Source organism: Anomaloglossus baeobatrachus, chromosome 11, assembly GCF_048569485.1.
Source record: "Anomaloglossus baeobatrachus isolate aAnoBae1 chromosome 11, aAnoBae1.hap1, whole genome shotgun sequence".
NCBI classification, from domain to species: domain Eukaryota; kingdom Metazoa; phylum Chordata; class Amphibia; order Anura; family Aromobatidae; genus Anomaloglossus; species Anomaloglossus baeobatrachus.
Genome location: NC_134363.1, coordinates 169,465,500 through 169,484,195, shown reverse-complemented (window position 1 = coordinate 169,484,195; position 18,696 = coordinate 169,465,500). Strand labels below are relative to the sequence as shown.

Here is an 18,696-nt window from a genome sequence, read left to right as displayed (position 1 = left end):
CCATTGGCTGTTTGTTATCCGCCCAACAGTTACTGCCGGGGCAACCCGTGCACATGCGCGCTCCCCTCTGGGATGGTCATGTGATATATACTGACAAATGAGCGCCTTCCATAACGTATTGTCTCCGCCTGAGGCAGATTGCGTCTGTGAACTAAACACGCCCCGCACATGCGCAGCTCCCTCTACCGGGTGCTTCGTCTTTGCCAGTGGACAAAAACTTTTTCCAGATGTAACAAACCCTAACGGGGTTTTTTTCTTTAATACTTAACTTTTATTCTGATTTTTATTTTATTTTGTAATATTTCATTTTCACTATTTTTTTAGTCCCATTGAGGACTTGACCCTGTGATAGGTTGATTGGTTGCCTTGTGTTCTGCATTACAGAATAAGATGATAAGAAGCCCAGCCTGTGTATAACCCAGCTGGAGCCAGCCCCATGCAGAGAGGGCTCAGCCCCCGAGCAGCCAGTCCCGTCTTCATGCAGAGAGGGCTCAGCCCCCGAGCAGCCAGTCCCGTCCTCATGCAGAGAGGGCTCAGCCCCCGAGCAGCCAGTCCCTGCCCCGTGTAGAGAGGGCTCAGCCACTCAGCAGCCAGTCCCAGCCGCGTGCAGAGAGGGCACAGCCCCCAAGCAGCCAGTCCCTGCTTTGTGCAGAGAGGGCTCAGCCCCTGAGCAGCCAGTCTCTGCCCCGTGTAGAGAGGGTCAGCCCCTGAGCAGCCAGTTCCTGCCCCGTGCAGAGAGGGCTCAGCCTCCAAGCAGCCAGTCCCTGCCCCGTGCAAAGAGGGCTCAGCCCCCGAGCAGCCAGTCCTGGGCGCATGCAGAGAGGGCTCAGCCCCAAGCAGCCAGTCCCTGCCCCGTGTGGAGAGAGCTCAGGCCCCGAGCAGCCAGTCACGGGCATGTGCAGAGAGGGCTCAGCCCTTGAGCAGCCAGTCCCTGCCCCGTGCAGAGAGGGCTCATCCCTCGAGAAGCCAGTCCCGGGCGCATGCAGAGAGGGCTCAGCCCCAAGCTGCCAGTCCCTGCCCCGTGTGGAGAGGGCTCAGGCTCCGAGCAGCCAGTCCTGGCTCCGTGAAGAGAGGGCTCAGCCCCCGAGCAGCCAGTCCCTGCCCCATGTAGAAAGGGCTGAGCCCCCGAGTAGCCAGTCCCAGCCGCGTGCAGAGTGGGCTCAGACCTTGAGCAGCCAGTCCCTGCCCCGTGCAGAGAGGGCCCAGCCCTTGAGCAGCCAGTTCCTGTCCTGTGCAGAGAGGGCTCAGCCCCAAGCAGCCAGTCCCTTCCCTGTGTGGAGAGGGCTCAGGCTCTGAGCAGCCAGTCCTGACTCAGTGCAGAGAGGGCTCAGCCCCCGAGCAGCCAGTCCCTGCCCCATGTGGAAAGGGCTGAGCCCCCGAGTAGCCAGTCCCAGCCGCGTGCAGAGTGGGCTCAGACCTTGAGCAGCCAGTCCCTGCCCCGTGCAGAGAGGGCTCATCCCCCGAGCAGCCAGTCTCGGCTGCGTGCAGAGAGGGTTCAGCCCTTGAGCAGCCAGTCCCTGCCCCGTGTGGAGAGGGCTCAGCCCCTGAGCAGCCAGTCTCTGCCCCATGTGGAGAGGGCTCAGCCCCTAAGCAGCCAGTCCCGGCCGTGTGCAGAGAGGGCTCAGCCCTTGAGCAGCCAGTCCCTGCCCTGTGTGGAGAGGGCTCAGCCCCTGAGCAACCAGTGCCGGCCCCATGCGGAGAGGGCTCAACCCCGGAGCAGACTGTGCCTGCCCCATGCAGAGAGGGGTGAGCTGCCAGTGAATGCCTTATGGGAGATGATTGAGCAGCCGGTGACAGCACCATGTGGAGAGGGCTCAGCTTCTCAGTAACCTGTGCCGGCACCGTGCGGATAGGGTTCTGCTCCCGAGGAGCTGGTGCCGGAACCGCGCAAAGAGGGATAACACACCAAGCAGCTGGCCCTGTGTGGAGGGGGCTCAGCTGCCAAGCTGCCAGTGTCGGCGTCATGTGGGGAGGGGTGAGCCCCTGAGCAGTCAGTGCTGGCCCCATGCAGAGAGGGTTGAGACCCCGAGCAGCCGGTGTGTCCGCGTGCGGATAGGGCTCAGCAACCAAGGAGCCAGTGCCGGCCCCATGTGGAGAGGGGCAAGCAGCCGGTGCCGGCACATGTGGAGAGGGGTGAACCCCAGAGCAGCTGGTGCCCACCCCATATAGAGAGGGCTCAGCCCCCAAGCAGCTGGTGCCTGCTTCGTGCAGAGAGAAAGGTGAGCCCCTGAGCAGCCGGTGCCGGCCCTGTGCCGAGAGGTCTCAGTTCCTGAGCGGCTGGTGCCTGCCCTGTGTTTTGGTAGGTGGTATATGTCACATGCACAAGATGCCAGGACACAAGGTATCCTGCAGAACATCACCCCATCACGCGCTGCCTCTACCTCCTTGTCTTCTCCCCATAATGCATCGTTATGCCATTTATTACCAAATTGATGCACAGTCTGTTGTCCGTCCATATTATGTAACAAAAAGCTTGATTCATCAGCCCAGGCTGTCTTCCGCCTTAGTCCAATTCTGATGCTAATTTGCCCATTACAGGTGCTTTTGGCAGTGGACTATCGGCAGCAGTAACATTTTCAGTAGATCTTCTGTGGGACGGGATCAGTCCAGGTGGATTGCCTTCACATCCCATGCGCATCAATAAGCTTTGGTCACCAATTGCCCCATCACTTCTTGGGTGTCCGTTTTTTTTTGCATCACATTTGCCAATCGCACTGATCTGTGAATCATCCCAAGTTTCATGTGAACTTTGTGAAGCAAGAACATGTTAATCCGCACTAAGAAACAGTATTGATGGTTCAGTGATGGCAACGCATGTGCACATTGTTGTATGTATACTGGGGGGAGCATGTCTGGCTGGTTTGCCGCGCTCACCATGAATGGTGTCATGATGATGACCATCGATCTGCCCACTCCAAGGACTCGATTGTTTTCTTCTAGGCAATGTGCACTTGGCATAATTCAAAGGCTGCTGCAGTGAATGGGGTTAATGGCAGTTCCCGGCACCGTAAGCCAGTCACCGAGAAGGGGAAAAACTGGTAAGAGGACACAGAGCTGAAGCAGCACTGTGGCAACTTCATTTTCAGGAGAGTGGTGGTCCCAGAGGTCAGCGGGCGAGGAGAAGCCACTGGCGACCCACCTGTCCGACTAGTCTCTAATGCAGCTCAGTCCCGTTCAGTTTTGAAATGACGTATTCCATGAAACCCTGCACCATTTCAGAAGGGAACGTGCACAAGATCAGTCCCACCAAAAAAATAGCGTAGCCGGCTATGCTCAGCATGAAAGTGCAGCACTCCCTCCAGGCTTCTGCCCTCTAGTGGTCATTCTGTTAAAAGATCTTGTTGTGCCGTCTAGTGGACAAATATATTATTATTATTATTATTGTTATTATCATCATCATCATCAAATTAAAAAAAAAAATCAAATCTTTATTTTTATATAGCGCAAGCATATTCTGCAGCGCTTTACATACATCAAGAACACTGTCCCCATTGGGGCTCACAATTCCCTATCTGTATGTCTTTGAGGTGTGGAAGGAAACCAGAGAACCCCCACGCAAACATGGAGAAAACATACAAACTCCTTGCTGTTGTGGTCCTTGGTGGGATCTGATCCCAGGACCCCAGCGCTGAAAGACTGCCGTGCTAACCACTGAGCCACAAGACAGCAGTGCTAACCACTGAGCCACCACAAGACTGCAGTGCTATCCACTGAGCCACCACAAGACAGCAGTGCTAACTACTGAGCCACAAGACTGCCGTGCTAACCACTGAGCCACCACAAGACATCAGTGCTAACCACTGAGCCACAAGACTTCAGTGATATCCACTGAGCCACCACAAGACTGCAGTGCTAACCACTGAGCCACCACAAGACTGCAGTGCTAACCACTGAGCCACAACAAGACAGCAGTGCTAACCACTGAGCCACCACAAGACTGCAGTGCTAACTACTGAGCCACAAGACTGCAGTGCTAACCACTGAGCTACCACAAGAGTGCAGTGCTAACCATTCAGCCACATAATAATAATAATAGGAATTTTTCTGCAGTAATTTACCATTTTGGAAATTACACTTTAAAATGTCCTTTTCAAGTTGGATCGTGCAGTAAAATAAAACACACAAAGGTCATTTTTGTAAGCAAAGGACACATCACACTTGTACCATATGGCCTTAGATGCCTTCTCTAGCTTTGGTGACAATATTAATTACCAAAATTCAAGATTTAAACACTATTCTTGCTATTGGCTTTCATAAAAATAAGTAAATAAGTGCACCGTTTGCAGTGTACAGCCTCTGTGTTGCTGATTCCAGAATGAACTGAGAATCTGTCAGTGAGCTCCTTCTGACAGGAGAGTTTGTACCTCTTGTTGGTCTTTTTCTGCGCTCCTCTCCTGATTTATGACCACAGATAACATGAAGATGAATGTCCAGGAAACAAAGAGCTTGTGAAAGCCAAATGGTGCAAATGTTCTAATGAAACCCAACTGTAAAACTGATATTTAGCCCCAAGTACATGCATTTAAAAAATCATGCCCTGTGCATGACCAATGTAAAAACTGGTTGGCATCAGTGCCACCCCATCCGGTCTTACCCCGACCCTCACACATAGGACTTATTTCCCTTTAGGGCTCCTTTGGATCCCATGATCATGATCCTTTTTACCCTTAGGATTGGGTTCCACATGGCAGGTGATGAGTGGCAGCCAATCAGGAAGCCATATGTCCTTATTTTCTAAGGCCCCCTTCACATGTCCGTTTCCTCACGTGCCGGAGACACGGGCACACGTGGACCCATTAAAATCAATGGGTCTGTGCACACGTGCGTGTTCTGCCATGGACCATGTGTCTGTGTGGAGCATACGTGTGCCCGTGTGCTCCACACGTAGACATGTCAGTTTTTCTCCGGTATCACGGGTGTCACACGGCCCGCACGGATATGATCCGTGTGACACGCACTGGAGAAAACACGTGTTTGTAATAAAAAAAAAATTATATACTCACCTTCTCCAGCCTTGCAGTCTCTGCCGCTGCTGTCACTTGCTTCCGACCACCGTTCATTATGATCATTGAATATTCACTCCACTGAGGGCCGGAAGCAGCAGCAGCGGGGAGTCAGCAGGACCGGAGACCGAAGATCAGCGCCACGGACAGCGACGCCAGGGACAGGTGAGTAGAAAGTTCCCCTTCTCCATGTGTGATCACTGATAACACACGTTGTGCCATAAAAACGGCTCATGGAGGGCAATACGCACCTGACATGTCCGTGAAAAACGTGCGTGAATTTCACGGACGTGTGAAGGGGGCCTAAGGAAAAGTGAAAAGTGGCTGCAACATTTAACCCCTGCATGACCTATAATGCACTGGTATGTCCAAGATCATCTCCCTGCCTTTGATGAGGGCTCACACACTGAGCCTGCATCTTTCCCCGCACATGACGGCTGATCTGATCAGCCATTATCTTCCCCCAACAGCCGGGGATGGATTGGAGATCCAGTGCCGCTGTTAACCAGTTAAATGATAATAATATTCATTTATATAGCTCTATTAATTCCACAGCGCTTTACACACATTTGTATCCCTATTTTCTAGTAATAATAATAATCTTTATTTTTATATAGCGCTAACATATTCTACAGCGTTTTACATACATCAACAACACTGTCCCCATTGGAGCTCACAATCTAAGTTCCCTATCAGTATGTTTTTTTGGAGTGTGGGAGGAAACTGGAAAACCCGGAGGAAACCGACGCAAACACGGGGAGAACATACAAACTCCTTGCAGATGTTGTTCTTGGTGGGATTTGAACCCAGGACCCCAGCTCTGCAAGACTGCAGTGCTAACCACTGAGCCGCCATAAGACTGCAGTGCTAACTACTGAGCCACCATAAGACTGCAGTGCTAACCACTGAGCCACCGTGCCACCTGTGGAGACACGGGGCTCGGGTGCTCTCATCCACTAAAACCCGCCGCCTTTAGAAAGACAGCGTAGCTCAGGGCTCATCCCAACTGAACGCCGGCCTCCTTAACCGTGGGCGTAACACTACTCAGACAACACAGGGTGAGGGAACCACAATAATTAGACTTTATTGGATCCCCAAACAATTAACGGCACATAACACATAACCAGCAAAACACAAATGTAACAGGCAACAGAGTCTCACCCTTCCGCTGGCTCACCAGGGATTTAGAATGTCCGTGCCTCAGAGCTTCCAGGGCCACTTACTCCAATCCAGCAGCACCCCGCTTTTGGCGGGCACCCACTGAGAAAGGAATAGCGCCAGATTTAGGAAGCTGTGTGAGGTCTGTAAAGTCTGTAACAGGTGACTGAACTGTCCCAACCTGAGTGTCCTCCTTAGATAGTCCTGGTATGATGATACAATCCTGGCAGCCGGAGTCGAAATCCCTAGGCTGTGGATATGGTCTCCAACCGGAACCGGAGTCCCTAGATTGAAGCCATAAGATATCCTGATCCTCTAGTCAGCTCCGAAGAGCTTAGACTGGATCCATCAGCATCCATCAACAACCCCCTGGTGGCTTAAAGAAATCCCTTTTATAGCCACAGCCTTCTACTTGGATACACTGCGTCCTCATCGATTGGTTGGACAAGATCGCCTCTCCCATTGGATGAATCTCAAGCTGTATGGACAATGTTCATCCAAATGATGTCTACAGAAAGACTGAAGATATCTACATGGAGTCTGCAAGTCACAGACTCAACAATGGCTACTAAGGTAATCACATTAGCAATACACAACTACAATACAATGGTTACTGGAAAAGTCTGGAGAACAATACGTCTGGCTTTCAGTGGCCAACACAATTACATTGAGTCAACAAGGGTCTTGTAAAAACAATGAGGGACTTCTCCCCCGTCTATAAACAATCTATCATGCTGTCTGGCTGAATTTTAAGAAACTTTAACCCATGAGAGTCCATGTCGTCACACCACCCATGCCAAATGCCGCTGTCTATGGGAAATCATATTACCATATTGTGAACATGGTAAATAAAAAAAAAAAACAATAGTGGAATTGCACTTTTTTTGCAATTTCACCGCACTTGCAATTTTTTCCCAGTATTCCAGGACAATATGGGGAAGAAGAAATGGTGTCATTCAAAAGTGCAACGCGGGACGCAAAAAGCAAACCCTCATATGGCAACATGGCTGGAAAAATAAAGATGTTATGGTTCTTGGAAGAAGGGAAGGAAAAAAAACAAAACAGAAAATCGTAGGAGGGTGAATGGGTTAATAATAAACCCCCCTGACCTTTGTTACAGGGAAGCTCAGACTTTATTTTGGGGGGCGCAATATTAAATACGTCACTTCGTGTCCGGCACGTGACTTGTCGCCATCCAGACCTGTCACTGGTCACAGGGTCACTGCTCCGCCCGACTCCAGGACCAGAACCACAGTCACTGCACTATCCAATGAGGAGCGGAGCCTGCAGTCACGTGAGGAGGAGGCGCTCTATCCCTCTCCCGGCCAGTCTCGTCTGCTCTGGGCGGGTGACATTGGGAGACGCTCTATCCACCTCAGTCCGCGCTCTCTCGTCTTCTCTGTGCAGGAGGTCACTCTCAGTTCCTGACGCTCAGGCCTCACTCACATTCTGCGGCAGCAACATGGCGCAAGCGGCACAGAAACTGATCCAGACCCTGGCGGTGAAGACTCCTCAGCTCGTGGGCGGTGAGAGAGGGTCGGGGGTGGAGACGGGGCCGAGGGAGAACGCCGGCGAAGGGGGACGGGGCCGCTGGAGGAAGCCGGTGAGAGGGTGAAGAGGACACAGGAGGACACTGGCGAAAGAGGACAGGGGCATAGAAGGATGCCAGTGAGGGGGGGGGATGGGGTCATAGAAGGATGCTGGTGAGGGGGGGACGGGGTCATAGAAGGATGCTTGTGAGGGGGGACGGGGTCATAGAAGGATGCCGGTGAAGGGTGGCCGGGGTCATAGAAGGATGCCGGTTAAGGGGGGGGGTCATAGAAGGATGCCGGTGAAGGGGGGGGGGGTCATGGAAGGATGCCGGTGAAGGGGGGGGGGACGGGGTCATGGAAGGATGCCGGTGAAGGGGGGGGGACGGGGTCATAGAAGGATGCCGGTGAAGGGGGAAACGGGGAGCATCAGCATATCGGTAAAGGGGGGGCAGGGTCATAGGGTGCAGATAAGGGGGACGGGGCAGCAACAGCACGCTGGTGAGGGGGGGGGTCATAGAAGGAGATGAGGGGGGGGACGGGGCAGCAACAGCACGCTGGTGAGGGGGGTCATAGAAGGAGATGAGGGGGGGACGGGGCAGCAACAGCACGCTGGTGAGGGGGGTCATAGAAGGAGATGAGGGGGGGACGGGGCAGCAACAGCACGCTGGTGAGGGGGGTCATAGAAGGAGACGAGGGGGGGACGGGGCAGCAACAGCACGCTGGTGAGGGGGGTCATAGAAGGAGACGAGGGGGGGACGGGGCAGCAACAGCACGCTGGTGAGGGGGGTCATAGAAGGAGACGAGGGGGGGACGGGGCAGCAACAGCACCCTGGTGAGGGGGGTCATAGAAGGAGACGAGGGGGGGACGGGGCAGCAACAGCACGCTGGTGAGGGGGGTCATAGAAGGAGACGAGGGGGGGACGGGGCAGCAACAGCACGCTGGTGAGGGGGGTCATAGAAGGAGACGAGGGGGGGACGGGGCAGCAACAGCACGCTGGTGAGGGGGGTCATAGAAGGAGACGAGGGGGGGACGGGGCAGCAACAGCACGCTGGTGAGGGGGGTCATAGAAGGAGACGAGGGGGGGACGGGGCAGCAATAGCACGCTGGTGAGGGGGGTCATAGAAGGAGACGAGGGGGGGACGGGGCAGCAACAGCACGCTGGTGAGGGGGGTCATAGAAGGAGACGAGGGGGGGACGGGGCAGCAACAGCACGCTGGTGAGGGGGGTCATAGAAGGACACGAGGGGGGACGGGGCAGCAACAGCACGCTGGGGAGGGTAGTGTCATAGGACACCAGTGAGGGGGGGGGGGGGGGGGACGGGAAGCAACAGCACGCCAGTGAGTTGGTGGGACAGGGTCATAGAAGGATGGCGGTGGAGGGCCATGGCAGCATCAGTGTGTCGGTAGGGAGGGGGGGGGCAACAGGGTCATAGGGCGCTGGTGAGGGGGGATGGGGCAGCAACAGCACACCGGCAAGGGGTCCCACAGGAGGACGCCCATGGATTGGTGTACGGTCTGTGCACGATTACGGTATTGTAGCGCATCACTGCGTCTTATGTGGCGCATTTTTACATTTTGTCACTAGAAAAATTGCATTTTTAGCCTTAAAATCAAATTACTGCTGTTTTTGGTTAATTTTGAGAAAAAAGTGACTTTTTTTTCCTTCTATCTTGTACCAAAATAATTCACATTAATTGCAGTAATTAAAGAAAAATTCAATTTTGGTTGCAGCACGAGATCGCTGTCTGCGGCTGTATCTCCCCCCCAATGTTGGGTGCCGGGAGCGTCTCATAGACGGCAGATATTGGCTGGTGTTATACACCATGCGCTGTGTCTGGCAGCTGCAAACACGGCTGCTCTGTCCTTTCTATGCTGCTGTCAGACGCTGACAGCAACACTTAGTGCGCGGTGTGCCTACAAAAATAAAGTTAAACCCTTTAAACGTTCATATAGGGGGCTACAGACTTCACTGTAAAAGTTTTATTTAGATGAGGGTTCCTCGGTAGCGTGGCCAAGGGCTCAGTTCTGCTCCCCCCTCCCCACCCTCAGTGAAAATCCTTTGAACCCCCTCTTATTTTGGTTGAAGGCTCTTGTCTGAATTAATTACCTCAGGTCTTAGCACACAGACACTGCAGGAGCCAAGAGCACACTGTCGGTGTGTGCAGATGCGCTTTCACCACCCCTCCGCCTGCAGCGGCCACTTGAAGCACACAGGCTCACACAGTAGCGAGCAGCTAATGACAGGTGAGGTAGATGAAAGCACACTCTATAACTGTGACCTCACTCGCTTGGCTGCTGCAGTGTCAGTGTGCGCTGTCAGCATCTGACACCGGTTACTGCGTGATCCTGTGTGCACTCAATGGCTACTTCTGGCAACACAGAAATGAGAGCGCACTCTGACATTGTGTGCTTGCTCAGTTTCTGCAGTGTCGGTGTGTACACACTCGTATGACCTGCTCACTACTGTTATCTTGTGTGCTTGCTCAGTTCCTGCAGTGTCGGTGTGTACACACTCGTATGAGCTGCTCACTACTGTTGTGTGCTTGCTCAGTTCCTGCAGTGTCGGTGTGTACACACTCGTATGAGCTGCTCACTACTTTTTGATCCTGTGTGCTTCAAGCCACCACTGCAGAAAGGTGATGGGTGACCATGCTCCTGTATACACACTGTGCATTCGGCTCCTTCAGTGTCAGTGTTCTCTGGACTGGGGGTTCAATGCACACAGTGCTCCAAAGCGAGCTCTGCCAGTATAAGAGAAGGTTTGGAGGATAATTGGGAGGACGAAATGGTGCACGGAGCCTGTGGCCACCGCTCGGGTGCAGCGAGGACCTCTCATTTACATGTCCCATGAAACCAAAGTAGTGAAATCTACACTGCAAATATGATTTTTATAGGGAAAAATTCCCCTTTTTTAATATATAAATGGTTGCATATAAGTTTTCGGACTGATGGACCTGATTAAGAGCCTGTGTTTGGCAAATTCACCATATACTGAAGTTAGAGATTCAGTTTAAACCACTTACGGCTTAAGCAGAGTGATTAGTATGGTTTTATCCTTTTATATAGTGGTTGGAAATCGGGTCGCGGGTTTCCAATGCTGTAATTGTCATTCCAAACTCAGCATGGTGACATGGCATGGCTCAAAGGAGAGTGAGGTGTCAGACAAGGTGACATCCGGTCACCATTTCTCTTCAGTTTATATGCAGAAGCTCTTTTCTGGAAGCTGGACTTGCCGACAAAGAAGGAATCAAAATTGTTGGGCGAATCATCGGCAGTCTTAAACGATTGTTGACGATAAACATTGATAGCAACAAGCGCAGATGGAATGAAGGAGATTAGAGTGTCAAGATGGAAAGCTCAATATGGGACTCCTACCCAATTCAAAGGAGACAAAGATATTGACTATCGGGTATGACCGGGATATATCTGAGATGGACAGCGCCGAACTGGAAATTGTAAAGGACTTCATCATACATGGATCAATGGTCACTGAAAATGCAGCAACGACATCAAAAGAATAACTATGGGCAAATCAACAAAGAAGTAATTGGACAAGGTCCTCAAATTGAGGAATACTTCACTGTTGACGACACGGCTCTAACATAGTCTGGTCTCGGCTCGTGCATAGTCTGGTCTCGGCTCGTGCATAGTCTGGTCTCGGCTCGTGCATATGGATGGCAAACCTGGACGATACAAGAACAAGACGAAGGATCAACGCCTTCGAAATGTGGTGCTGGTGAAGGATGTCATCATTACCATGGATAGCAAGAAGAACCAAATCAAGCCAGACATCTCACAAGCGAGGATCACCAAGCCACGGCTTCATCATATAAAGAGAGCAATCACTACAGAAGTACATCATGGTTGGAAGAATAGAAGGAACAAGGCGAAGAGGAGGTACCAAGCCATTGGGCTTCTGGTCTTTCAAGAAAACGGCGGAGAAGACCCTGGTGGACCTATCCAGGCTACACAAGATCGTAATCCTACAGAGTGCTCATCCATCAAATTGCTTAGGCTCGAGATCAAGCTGAAGGCCGTTACATTATTATTTTTTTTTTTTTATGGAGGAAACATTTAGGTTGCGTTCACATGTAACAAGCAAATAACACTTTGAGCTGTCAAATCAAACTACTGCAGGTTTCTGGTCAAGTTTGCAAAAGCAAATGACTGTTTCCTATTTATTTGTAACAAAATAATTTACCCATATTAGTTGCAATTAAACGCAGTTTGATGGTCAGCTTGGCCTTCTAAGGGTTTGGTATCGCCGTGATTGTACTGACTTGGAAAATTATGTCGTCGGGTCATTTTTTACTGCACAAGTTATACCATAAAAATATGTATATGGATGAGATTAAAATACAACTCCAAAATTTGCAAGAATAAATGAGTCCACTCAATGTTGTCCATTTCCCTGATGTAAAGCTCCTGCACGGATCTAGCTGCGGCTCTCAGCGATGTCATAAGGATTTGGATCCAGCGGATTTACATCAGTCCAGTGTAATAAAACTTACCATTTATTATTAAAAATATTGGCAAAGGGGAAATGTATTGCAAAGGCATCGGACAAAATATAGCTGTAGGTGCAGACCATGATTTAAGACATAGCTATAGCTATATTTTGTGCATTGCAATAGATTTGCCAATATTTTTAACAAGAAGTGAATGGTAAGTTTTATTACGCTGGAAACGGAAGTAAATCAACTGGATCAAACCAATTGTTTTAAGATAAAACTCCTCCACTTTGCTGGTACTGATAAATCCTCCAGATCAAAAGTGCATGATATCAATATCAAATGTGTGAACGCTGCCTTAAAGGGTTTGTCCAGTCTGTGATTGCGGACCTGAGAATCCTTACAGTGCGTGCCAGTGTCAGCGATGGGAATGGCGGTCACGTCACAGCGAGTATGCAACGTGGGGACTCCTGGACAGAATCCTACTAGATGGGTGCAGCCTCTATCAATGCATGTCCATTACATGGGCCACAACACCGACCCCTCATATAATATTAATAGAGCGGCTGCAGCAATTCATCTCTGCTTGTTTAATAAGCAATTAAGATCATTTGCCAGCTTGTTTAGTCTTCCATTAACACGGCGGTCATTGCTTGTTTAAATGCCCTTTTTACAAAGTCCAGTACAAAGTGTACGGCAACAGTCATCTATAAGGAGTTCTCTGGCCATATAATATTGATGGCCTATCGTTGTGATGGGATGGTCATTAATATAAGCCAGAAAACGACTTTAAAGGTGGCATATCAGACCGCTGTTCCCCAATCTATGGCCTGTGTAAACATGGGATGAATGAACAAGCCAATTAACCACTTACGCAGCCTAAAAATCATGGTTGTCGACAGCCTATTGCCCTAAGCATGCTCCCGACAATATGCATGCTGTAGGGTGACTGATTGTAGTAAAGGGACTGTCATCACAGAATGACCAAACCAAGCACAGGCGCTCAGTGCAAATGTAGCGCCCCTGAGAGCCTCAGGGCACTACAGGGAACTGCATCCTCTTGGGGATACAGGACCTTCCCCCCTGGGACCTGGAGTACCAGTGCCGATACCACCAAAACACAAATCCTAGTTCTCTCCACACTGGACATAGAGGGTTAACCATGTAAGGGGATGGTCACCATGGGAACGTGTCCCTGGGTATAGCCAGCCTGGTGGGAGGGGGTCAGTGAGTCTGTAGTGAGGAGAGAGTCAGGAGCACACAAGAGAGGCCTTAGCTGGGTCTGTGTAATGGTGACCCCGGGGGTACAGGAGAAAGGTCGCCAGGGCGGGTACCGAGATACCGCTGGGACCGGAGCACGTACGGGGCACAGGGCCCTAGGTCAAGCGCAAGTTTTAGACTGTTTAGCAAATACCTGCCTGGTGAGGAAACCTTCACAGAACCAAATAATCCGGGGACATCAGCAGTAAACTAGGATCGGGGTTCAGACACTTACCTCCCCGCAGGGTCCGCACTGCCTGCCGTACGGAGGAGACTGTACCCCACAAGGCACAGTCGGGGTCCCTAAACGCTCCACGCTACGGGGACTCCGTCTACAGAGAGTGCCAAGGACAGAGCAACCTGGGTCACTACATTGGCACTGATACTCCTGGAACCTGAACGAGCAATCCCTGGATCCACAGTGAGTAGAGACTGTTAAAGACAACCTGGTGTGGTCTCCATTATTGTCCCTCTACATATCCCAGGCTCAGCCCTACCTGCGGAGGGCCTATAACGCCATTGCTGCAATCACCACCAGCCCTGGGAGTACCCACATTGAGCAGCGGCGGTTCTCCATCCCTAACCGCAACCCGCAGGTGGTGTCACATGACAAAAACTCTTATCTCCCCTGTAAATACCTCCCATTAATAAAAGGGGCCCAGAGCATGGGACCGGGCAACGGCCACCAGAGTGACATTCCCATTTGTTACCGCCCGGGACAGAGTACCCCCTTCTCTGGGCGCTACACAAACATTACAGTGCACCTTCACACCTGCTTGTTTTTTCATCTCTATGCTCTTCTCTGGCCATGTGAAGCCGAAGCTGTCAATCAAAAAGGGGAGGGTGTAGATGCTCTTAAATAAGACCCACCATGATGCACTGAGCACCTGTGCTTGGTTTGAACAGTCATTCTGTGCTGACTTTCCCTTTTAATACAATCAGTCACCCTACAGCATGCATATTATCGGCAATGTGCTGACGATCATGATTTTTAGGCTGTATAAGTGGATAATTGGCTTGTTCATCACATGTTTACATGGGCCATAGATGGGGGAACAGCGTTGTTACCTACCGATCATCGACCTTCGAGAGAGGACCTTTTAACTGTTTTATAGCTGCCTCGTTCATCAGATCCTTCTCGCAGGCATTAATTCCCCCTTTGGCATTTGAGTTGTCAGGGGTCTGATTTGTACTGAAGAACGTCTTGTGTAATTGCCACCAAGGGAATGTTCACACGTGACCTGATTTTATACTTCCCGTGGAAACCTACCCTTGGCATTTCTGAAGTCTCCCCATGGATTCTTTTGTCTTTTAATTTTATTTTGTGGGGGGTTTTTTTGGTTATAAAGTCTGCAAAGTGAAATCCTACTGTTTGTGTTATTTTACGTGTTGCTTTTCCCTTCCAGCCGCCGTCAGCTACTCTAAGCCACGACTTGCCACGTTCTGGTACTATGCCCGCGTAGAGCTGACGCCACCCAGCCCCGGAGACATCCCAAAAGCCATCGAGAGCATCAAGGGACTGGCACAGTCCTTCCAGAAAGGCCGGATGTCTGAACTGACAGTCAGGGTAAGGCGGAAGACTGAGGGAATGGGTCCTTCACGACCAGATTTTTAGGGCCTTATTCATACAGATTTTTATTTTTTTTTTCTATTTGTTTTGCATGTTTGTTCTTTTTGAAAAGTATTTGTCAGGTACCATAATGTTGTTCAACCGGCACTATTATGTTTAGCTTTTTTCTGACATTACAATAATGTGTATATTTTGTAAATACACAAATGAAGTCAGAAGCATTTACCCACTGGGACTAGTCCTGCCTAAGTAGCAATAACTAAATGATGTGATTGACAGCCACTGCCATGTGTCAGCCCACCTCCAGCCCTCACTATTAGTGTTTAGTCATATGCCCATATAATGCTTGGACTGGCCGTCAGCTGTCCTGAGCTGAATGTGACAGCTGTGTAGAAATGCACACTGAGGTCCGGAGAGCCAACGGCCAGTCCAAGCATTAGATGTGATCTTCAGACGAGTCATGTAGCCGTCTGACTGCGCCCTTACCCAAGCAGGTCACTCTCTGCCCGGCATCTCTGCTCCCCTGTCATGGGTCTGTTTGGGCTCCTCCTCACCATCTCTGGTCTCCTATCGTGGCTCTGTTCGGGCTTCTTCTCACAGTCTATGGTCCCCTATCGCAGCTCTGTTTGGGCTCCTCCTCACCATCTCTGGTTCCCTGTCGCGGTTCTGTTCAGGCTCCCAGTACCATCTCTGGTCCCCTGTCGTGGTTCTGTTTGGGCACCTCCTACCATCTCTGGTCCCCTGTCGTGGTTCTGTTTGGGCTCCTCCTCACCATCTCTGGTCCCCTGTCGCAATTCTGTTTGGGCTCCTCCTCACATTATCTGGTCCCCTGTTGCAGCTCTGTTTGGGCTCCTCCTCACCATCTCTGGTCCCCTGTCGTGGTTCTGTTTGGGCTCCTCCTCACCATCTCTGGTCCCCTGTCGCAATTCTGTTTGGGCTCCTCCTCACCATCTCTGGTCCCCTGTTGCAGCTCTGTTTGGGCTCCTCCTCACCATCTCTGGTCCCCTGTCGTGGTTCTGTTTGGGCTCCTCCTCACCATCTCTGGTCCCCTGTCGCGATTCTGTTTGGGCTCCTCCTCACAATATCTGGTCCCCTGTTGCAGCTCTGTTTGGGCTCCTCCTCACCATCTCTGGTCCCCTGTCGCGGTTCTGTTTGGGCACCTCCTACCATCTCTGGTCCCCTGTCGCGATTCTGTTTGGGCACCTCCTCACAATATCTGGTCCCCTGTCGCGATTCTGTTTGGGCTCCTCACCATCTCTGGTCCCCTGTCGCAGTTCTGTTCGGGCTCCTAGTACCATTTCTGGTCCCTTGTCGTGCCTCCTCACCATTTCTGGTCCTCTGTTGTGGTTCTCATTTGGTTCCTTCTATCATTTCTGGTCCTCTGATGCATTTCTATTCAGGCTCCTCCCGACATCTCTAGTCCTTTGTCGCAGTTCTGGGGCAGAGAAATTGAGGTGCTGGATAAAGTGTGACCTGCTGGGTAGTCCTGAGGATTGACGGTGGGCTGAGAAGACAGGCAGTGAAGAGACTCAGTCATCCCGACACCTCCACTGATCACTGGTTGTCAGGTGGCCAGAGGCGAACCGAGCTGAACAGCGCCATACACTGTAGTGGCCACTCCCAGGTACTGCAGCTCAGAAGCTGCAAAACAGTGACCGGCTACTACACAGGGTAGAGCGCCATGGTGTGCCAACTCCAGGTATTGAACATGGCCGTCACTGGAGCTGTTAATGGCTAATTGGAGGGAGTGCCAGGTGCTGGCCCTCCACCGATCTGATGCTGGTGATCTATGCAAGGGATAACGTCATCTGTATCTCAGTAGTGGACAATCCCTTTAAGTATATCTGCGAGATCCATGCTCTCAAATCAAAGTTGAAAACTTGTCCTTGCTCTAATGGAAACCGTGTGCAAACCTTGGAGCTGTACGGGTGCATGATGTGCCTCATACTGGAATCTGCTCACTGGTTTTACCGTTGTTTTATAGCTTGTGTATATAATTGTTTTTGTTTGTGTGTCTTTACAGGAAGCTCTGAGGAATGGACTGGTCGCCACTGAGGTCCTCTTCTGGTTTTACATTGGAGAATGCATTGGGAAAGGCGGCCTGATCGGATACAACGTCTGATGTGTCTGTTCTAGTTTTTGTCGTGTGTTGATCTGTCTGTAAAAGCTATGGACTCAATAAATAAACCTCCAAGAGGCATTCCCACCGCTCAGCGTATACATTGCATCATTGTGTTCTGCAGGTGTTCTTTTTTTGCTCTTTTAATAAGGCTAAAGCGGGCTTTACACGCTACGATATCATTGCCGAAATCGCTAGCGTGCGTACCCGCCCCATCTTTTGTGCGACACGGGCATATCGCTGCGCGTCGTGCACAAAATCGCGCTCCCCCGTCACACAGACTTGCCTGCTCTGCGACGTCGCTCTTTCTAAGGGGGCGGGTCGTGCGGCGTCACAGCGAAGTCACATGGCAGGCGTCCAATAGAAGCGGAGGGGCGAAGATGAGCGGGACGTAAACATCCCGCCCACCTTCTTCCTTCCGCATTGCCGGTGGACGCAGGTAAGGAGATGTTCCTCGCTCCTACGGTGTCACACGTAGCGATGTGTGCTGCCGCAGGAACGAGGAACAACATCGCGAAAGAGCGTTAAACGATTTTTGGTTTTAGTACGACCTCTCCACGGCAAACGATTTTGACCGTTTTTGCGATCGTTTTAGGTCGCACAAAAGTGTCACACGCTGCGATATCGTTAATGACGCCGGATGTGCGTCACAAACAACGTAACCCCGACGATAATTCATTAACGATATCGTAGCGTGTAAAGCCCGCTTAAGTTCAGGCCATGCGCCTGATGGACTGCACAAAGATCAATGAAAGTCAGTGACACAATTCAGGAAAACCTCTTTCCTACAGATTCACGCAGAAACAATTTGCAGTAGTCGGCTTCAAATCACTAAGTGTGCTAAACAGAAAGCGTGAACCGTGCTGACACTATATACATTAAGAATCTATTCTTTTTATAGATTTTTTTTTTTTTTCTTTCTTCAATAATTCCAATAGATGTTAAAGGGAACCTGTCACCAGATTTTTCACTATTAAACTAAAAGTCTCCCCTTCTGCAGCTCCTGGGCTGCATTCTATGAAGGTGCACCTTGTGCCCTGACTCCCCTTCCAGACCCCAAAAATAACTTTATAAAACCTGGCCGTTGGGTATGCTAATTACCTGTGTTGGCCAGATGGGCGGGCTCATTTTCTGCTCCTATTCCCCCCCCCTTCCTGCCGCTGTTCACTGTCCTCCTTTCTTGATTGACGTGATGACGCTGCCGTCATCATCCTCGTTGCATTTTCAAATCTCGCGCCTGTGCAACACTGTTGGCTCGCGCAGGCGCTGTTCGCTCTGCCATATCGCGGGCATAGCAGAAAACATAGCTGCGCGCCGGTGAGCTAAATGCGCAGGCGCGAGATTATGGTCGGCGCTGTGCATGACCTCACCAGCCTCATCCTCGTACCCGACCATAATTTCGCGCCTGCGCATTAAGCTCACCGGCGCGAGCGAGGGCAGCTATGTTTTCTGCTCTGCCCGCGATATGGCAGAGCGAACTGCGCCTGCGCGAGCGGACATGACTGCACAGGCGCGAGATTTGAAAATGCAACAAGGATGGTGACGACAGCGTCATCACGTCAATCAAGAATGCAGCTGTCCTTGGTGACACTTTAGACATTAG

General features: G+C 51.1%; 1 protein-coding gene across 1 annotated transcript; it reads left to right on the top strand.

Moving 5' to 3' along the window:
* The first annotated feature begins 7,493 nt into the window (after positions 1-7,493).
* On the top strand, positions 7,494-17,182 carry ATP5MG (ATP synthase membrane subunit g). Its single transcript, XM_075327439.1, has 3 exons — positions 7,494-7,687; positions 14,811-14,971; positions 16,998-17,182. The coding sequence occupies exons 1-3, from the start codon at positions 7,624-7,626 to the stop codon at positions 17,094-17,096; spliced, it is 324 nt and encodes a 107-aa protein (XP_075183554.1). The 5' UTR covers positions 7,494-7,623; the 3' UTR covers positions 17,097-17,182.
* The last annotated feature ends 1,514 nt before the right edge of the window (positions 17,183-18,696 follow it).